The sequence below is a fragment of the Clinocottus analis genome, unplaced genomic scaffold (genome assembly GCF_023055335.1).
Source record: "Clinocottus analis isolate CAN_PGR_092001 unplaced genomic scaffold, fCliAna1.0.p SCAF_7, whole genome shotgun sequence".
In the NCBI taxonomy this organism is placed as follows: Eukaryota; Metazoa; Chordata; class Actinopteri; order Perciformes; family Cottidae; genus Clinocottus; species Clinocottus analis.
This window is the reverse complement of record NW_027176229.1, coordinates 12,538,578-12,545,732: the sequence shown is the minus strand read 5'-3', so window position 1 is coordinate 12,545,732 and position 7,155 is coordinate 12,538,578. Positions and strand designations below refer to the sequence as shown.

At 41.2% G+C, this 7,155-nt stretch overlaps 1 protein-coding gene across 1 annotated transcript in view; it reads right to left on the bottom strand.

Moving 5' to 3' along the window:
- Positions 1-1,390: 1,390 nt before the first annotated feature.
- The window catches only part of LOC137805194 (adhesion G protein-coupled receptor A2-like), a 14,662-nt gene continuing 8,897 nt past the window's right edge, over positions 1,391-7,155 (bottom strand). The window contains exons 2-3 of the mRNA XM_068605000.1: positions 1,741-1,812; positions 1,391-1,423 (exon numbers count right to left, since the gene is read on the bottom strand). Of these exons, the coding sequence (XP_068461101.1) occupies positions 1,414-1,423; positions 1,741-1,812 (82 nt within the window). The 3' untranslated portion in view covers positions 1,391-1,413. The remainder of the gene's footprint in view (positions 1,424-1,740; positions 1,813-7,155) is intronic.

The following is a 7,155-nucleotide window of genomic DNA, read 5'->3' as shown; positions in this document are numbered from 1 at the left end:
CAGACTGAAATGAAGCCTGCGTTATTAACGTTTCGTACTCTCCTCACACCACACACCTAACATTTACGTGTGTGTGTGTGTGTGTGTGTGTGTGTGTGTGTGTGTGTGTGTGTGTGTGTGTGCGGCTTGTCTGCCTGTTCTCTGTCTTTTTCGCAGGTCTTTTTGCTATAAAGCCTGCAGGAAAGCTCCACCCTGTTGCCCCCTGCTAGTTTTATCACTGCTTCAGCTACAAGGGCCAGTAAGTGGGTAAGCTCAGGTTACCCAAGCCACCTACCCTACGGCGCAACAGAGAAACCTGTCCACACTTACAAAAACAATCAACATCATCTCATTTTACATCCAACATTTCAAGCTACAAATCTTCCTTGACTTTACTTTAACTATCAATTATTCTTCCCCACACAGGGTCTCAGTGTAGTGTCTTTTTGTCATCAGATTTATCAACGTCTTTGGTGCAAAACAGTTGAGGTGAGAGACAATAACTTGGCCTTGGAACTATTCACCTATGTGTTCACATGCCAGACATAAAAATGTAAATATTAGCAAATTTGGCTTTTGTTCTTGACTGGCATGTCATGTGTGAGCTCCAGCAGTTAGATACTAACAAGCAAGCAACTGCAGCAAATTACCATATTTTTCTTTCTTTCAACATTTTTGAGAGGCTTGTTAGCTTCATGGGTGGCAGCTCTGAGTGGCATGTGGAACTAATATCCCTTCAACATACCCACCCCCTCTCTCACAAAATAAGTATGTCTGCCAGACTACAGTATTCAGACTGAAGTGTCTCCACGTGTGTTATTAGCTACCAGGACGCTATAAAGCTTTACTGGGATGCTTTGTAAAACAACTCATACTATACGTAATTCACACGTCCCAGGAGTATCGCAGGAGCCTGTAGATGGTAAATGAAGTTGGGAGATCACTAAATGGTACAATTTATCTTGATTGTAATTGATCTTCATTCTTTATCTCTATCTAACCAAATAAATTAATTCATCCAATATTTGTCAAGATACTTTACTGAAAACTCAAAATATCAACGTCATAGTGGTTCTATATTTACAGTCAGGGGCTCATAAATAAAATGCATTATTATTATTAATATTATTATTATTATTATTAGCATTAATTATTCATGACAATCCATCATATATTTGTTGAGATATTTCCGACAGACCTATTGTGTGGTTAAAAAGAAGTGGGATGGTAAAGAGGTGCTTTGTACTATCTATTCATAGGAGGCAACATTGTGGTTATTTTTCTGTTTCTCATCAGAACTGCCATTCATTCGTTTTCTCCAGAAATGACCCTGTCTATCACCTACCTCCCGCTCCATACGAGACTGCGATGCTACTAAGGAGGGCGAGGTTGTCTGCGAAGCTGCCAACATGCACCTCCTCCCGAAGATATTTCTTATCTGGACCTAAGGAGTGGAGTTTACCTGATAATGAAGGCCTGGAGTGTAATTATATGAGCTTTTCAACATAACTCTATGATAGCCGGTCTGAGTGTGTCATCCTCCCTGCTGGACAGAAGCCCATGACTGGACAGAAGTGTATGGAGCTGCTTAGATCTCACTGATACCCTGTCTGCATTTCTCTACAAAGTCACTGAGGCACACTTAAATAACAGCTTACACATGAATGCATAAAATGTATTTCATATCCACAATAAACATGACATTGAAGAATCTGCAGAAGTTAAATATTCATAAAAGAGGATAAACAGTGGGCTACTCACAGTTTCTCTAAAGCGTAAAGTCCAAAGAAGGATCCATTTCTCAGAACCCGGATTTTGTTGTGGCTCAGTATCCTGTAAAAAAGACAAACAATATTGTTTGAAATGTTCCCACTGAGAATAAACGGAAGCATATTCTCTGGTGCTGAGTTAGTATCTTGGACATTGGCTTCATGGAGAATTCAGGTTTAACCAAACACACAGTGAATGGGTTACAAGAGGAGGATAAGAGACAAGTGAAAAGTCCATTTGGTGCTGCAGTCACACATCATTATCCTGACCAGAGACATTAGCTTAAGATGTTTCCAATTAATGTTATTACCGTATGGAACATCAAGATTAGGAGGGAAGCTGCAATCTTGATAATCATTTCGCATACATTTTTGCCCCAAAAGGATGTCTTTCCACATCAAACAAATGGCGGCACAGGCCATGTTAATTAGCCTTTTCCCTACTGGCGAATCACTTAGCTTATTGGGCTTTACTTTCTAGTCAAGAGCTAGATGAGAAGGTCGATACCAACCCTTTCTCTGTAGGCTAAATAGGAAGCTCTAACCAACAGGTGGGTAACACTCCCCGGGCTTTGTCCATAAGTAACACCAAATAATTGAGTCATATTTTAAAGAGTAACGTAAGACCCCCTGACATTGTCTTTGATGATCTCTAGTGGTTTAACTTCACGTTGCCGCAGTGATGTCGATGTGTACTCAGGACCCTGTGACATCACTATTGGGTATGGTTGCTGCTTTTCAGCTTAACCTTTTAATATTATTATTAAGTGACTCTTGAACAACTTCTGCTTCTGCCGTGTCTTTTTATGACTGTCCAAGTGTCAGTTCTTATTAGCGACATGAACAAAACAGCATCCATCCCTGTGTTTGAGCCCTTGTGCACAGCTGTCATATTCCAAGCCAGCCTCCTACAAAATTTTGGATACTCTACTAATTTACTCTGCCGAATACTCTTTGAAGAAATCCCAACTGTCGCCTGGAATATGTCCACTGGCAATATTTGTGTTTTTTTATTCCGGGGGTGAAGGGAGGAGGTCGGGAGGATGGTTGAGCCGACACAGCACATGATGTTGGCACCAGAGACTGGGTTTGCATTGTGCATCTTATGTATTGATATTTAGGCCAGTCAAGTCCCTTTGATGTTGCAGATTTGTTCTGTATGATATATGATTTTCGGGAAACAGGGTTCATTGTTTACACAGCCGTCCTTAGAGATGCACCGACCTGCCGCAGTGACCAGAGCAGAGGCTCAGGGTGCAGCAGGAGCCCTGCCCTGGCGACAGCCCGCCATCATTAACACACCCTTTGGTTTCACATCATCTCCGCCTCTACCACATGGTGCTTATTGGGCTGTTTGCAACATTGAGTGTGTTCTTAATCGAGAGAGTGGAGCTGTGTGAACGCCTTTAAAAGTGGGAGCGGACTGTGAACAGTCAGTGAGATTTACAGATTCAGCAGCAGCAGTCAGAAGCCCCCTCCCCCCCGCTTTCTGCCACATCAATAAAAACACCGCCTTCAGCTCTGCACCTTCCAACTCACTTAATGATCAGATTGAGTCATCCGGTCTTGGTATACAGGGACAAACTGGCCTGACTTAAGTCTTCACTTCAGTGACTTTAGTGACAGCCACAACTACCAGGACGATTTGAAGACGGAGAAGGAGCAAACAAATGGAAAGCCAACATGGAAAGAAAACCTCCTGGACACCTCAGTCAATATCTTCCTACAATTATCTTCTAAAATTAGAAACCAGAGAAATGTATTTATAAATAGGGAGGCAATCAAGAGACGAGAGCTGCTCCACTGATAATGACTATAATACTGAAACCAAGGCCACTCTTTTACTTAGCAATTAAACCAAAATCATCTATATTTTAGGATTTGCGATGAAAATGTACAGCATCAATGAAATTACTGTCACAAATCCCACATTCATTCCAAACTTGAAGTCTGAGAAGTTCCACACTGAATTGTTGAATTTTTATTAAATCAAGACCTTTTTAAAGTGGTTGTTAAGCGAGAGCAGAGTTAGTCGTCTTGTGGCATAGCCTCTAATTGACCCTATGACTTCTGGACCTCTCACTTCACCTTGGACACAGTATCTCTCTTATAGACTGGATGCAGTCCCGAGATGAAAGCTACAGAAGATCCGGAAGTGCCTCAATAATTCAATACAGATAGTAGAGGAGAAAGTCACATCTGGCAAACAAGCATGGCATTTATTTCAACACAGTCAGTTTAGATACAGATTTTTTGTGACTAAGCTTATTAAGCAGAAAAAAAACAGGGAACAGTGTGCACATGTGTGCATCAGTCTTTAGAGTGCTGATATCAATGCATTGTATTTGAGAACAAAACACACCTAATTCTGAAGAGATTTGAAATATTTCCTTCTTATAAATTATATGTATGTGTTTATTTGTATATTGTGTCTATGCACATTTGTGATGTGGCATCCTATGATAAAAACCCACATTTGTCTCAAGTTACGACATTTCAACACACCATATTCCAATTTGCTTGCTACTCTGAACACCAGGACTTGAAAGCTGAGTTTCACAAATAAACAAAGACCACAAAATGCGCTAACTGAAAGCCTCCCACAGACAACAAAAGGCACATATTTCCAGGAATGCCGGGGAGTTACAGAGGCTGGGCACTACTGTGTAATCTCCAAAGTCTGATGTTTGGAGCACAGTTGTAGTGAAAGACATTGTTCTTTCATAAACAATACAGAAAGTACAACTGTGAGAAAGAGAGAGAAAGGCAGAACTCTGTAAACAGACAGAAATAGTCAGTGTTCCCATCAGGCTAAACAGGAAACGCAGCCAATTAGCTGTTTATTCAGAACCCGGTTTCGGAGGTCAGGGGTTGCAGTGAGAGCACTTCCTGGGCAGCCATCAGACAGATGAAGCAGTGTCTGGAGGCAGGTGATATAGCTGAGGCATATACAAGTGCATCACTTCATCACTGGAGTATACAAAGGTTAACAGAGCTTCACAAGCTAGGAAGATGAGTAGCTTCTTAATCATAGAAGTTCACTTGGAGGACTACGGTTTGTTCTGTATTGCTACCGAGGCCTTACTGTACCCAGTGACTTCTGTTCCTTTTGCGTAAATTACAGATCACATGGCAGATTGAATTAATCTGCTTTCAAGAGCAATAACTGGATGGTGCCTGGCAGGACAGTGTGATAACTCAGTCCAGATTGAGGATGGCATCTCTCATTCACTTAACCCTTTCATACCGCAAAGGCCTCTGAAAAATCAGACAGGCTAATTGAATCCATCTAATCTATGAAGAAAAAACGACAACAGGCAAGGTCACATGTCAGGCTCCAGGATCCCATTCACCCTTTTTATATAATTCATTTACATGAAGTTCAAAAAGCAAGGAGGTCATATGAAAAGAAGCAGATCAAACAGAAACACAGATCGCAATCCTTCTCTTGAACAGGAAAAACCACAGAAGACATGGAAAGCAAATTCAGACCACCGCATCGGTTCAAGTGCTGCTGTGTTTTATCTTGACCTGAAAAATGAATACATACAAATTTTCTAAATGAAATTGTGTTTTGCTACAAAAAATACACAGACAGATAGACAGATAGACAGATAGATAGATAGATAGATAGATAGATAGATAGATAGATAGATAGATAGATAGATAGATAGATAGATAGATAGATAGATAGATAGAGAACTTATTTATCCCCAAGGGGAAATTTGTTCTCAAAGTAGCAACTTACAGACACAAAAATGAAAATATGAAAGATATGTACAGCGCAGAGAGTATTAATTGAAAAGTTCAAACTATGAAATATCTATATGTGACATAGTTTATCCAAAGTGCCCTTATACATTGATGGGACAGAGATCTATCAAAATAAATATGGTGCTTTCAAAGCAAACTTCATATGTTCAAACACATGCATATGAGAAATGTAATATTTTTTGTGTCCATTTCCATAAATTATATATTTAATAAAACTATGACTGCATTGAATATGCCTGATGTGTCAGTATCAAGTGCGTTAGCTTATGTTTTTCCTTGGTGCATAACAGTGTGAAAAAGTAAAAACCATACAAAGAGTCTTGTAGTTTACCACAGCAGCTCCTCCCTGCACCATGCCACTCACTTTGTTGGTTCGCTCAATTTGCTTCCTAAAACCCACAAAGCCTTTGAGGGCCACACAGAGGCATGACAGCATGTCGCAAATCGTATTTGCTCACTGATTTCCGCTCTTCCCACTGACTCCTAATTGGAAGCGAGGCAGTGTCGCTGTAGCATACTGCTTCGGGTCTGGGGGAAGCCCGGATGTGTGCGTCTGTGTTTGTATACATATGTACCTGTGTGTGTGTGTTATAAACTCTAGCTGACTGTGAAAGGCAACATGCTTCCTACAGCTGCTTCTGGTTTTGGGTCATTGTCAACCAATCATTTCACTGAGGAATCATCTCTGTGGTGGAGCTGGGAAGGCTTCCTGTGCGGTGTACGACACCAACGCAGACAGCAGTTAAACAGTCCTTCCAGCTTTCCAGATTGCAACCTGGTGCAGAGGGACAGCGAGGGCAAGACGCTGCGTCCTCACCACAACTATCACCAAAGGTTCTGTTTAAATATCTGCGCACCCTTCATCCTGTCTGCCCACTAGACAACACTCACATCTTTTCTTTTTTGTTTTTTTGTGGGAAGCATACATGAAATGCTCCATCCTAGTTTAGCATTTCGTTCAGGACATGAATGTGATACATTTGAGTAAAACACGCTGATTCCAATTGGCCTCTGTTGCCCTCTAAATATTCAGGCATGCTGGACTCAGACAGTGAGCTCTATGTGCTGCAGGCCTCTACAGCAAACCACAAACAGAATAAGAGTCGTAAGGAAGGATTCATATTTAATAAGAATACATCTGCGGGCTAAACTGCCTGCGCTCATTACCTATGCATTATTCTTTATTAATAATATGTTTCATTTTGAATAAACAGCATTTCTGCTGCATCACCAGCTAAACCACTGGAGCTGCAGTGTGACTAGATATTAGTACTTGATAAAACAGTGTGCAGAGTGCTGATGAGACACTTCACCTCACGTCACAGTCCCGTGCGGCAAGTGCTGATCAAGCCCTTCAAGGTCAACAGAGACAGAAGGACGCAGGTTCAGGGTAATAAAGAGAGTCAAAACAACCCGATTGGCCACTGTGTAAACATCATTTAACTTTGGATAGGTCTCTTACCCTCGAGGACCACACAAGGTGAAAGACAAGAACCCTTGAAGAGATTGGTAATGTGCCATAAATCCATTCCCAAATCGTAGACCAGTGGGAGCCAGATAATGAGAGTGCTTTTCAATAAAAGTCTCAGAGCGTCCTTATTGAATTAAGCCTGGTTTAATTAGCATTCTGACT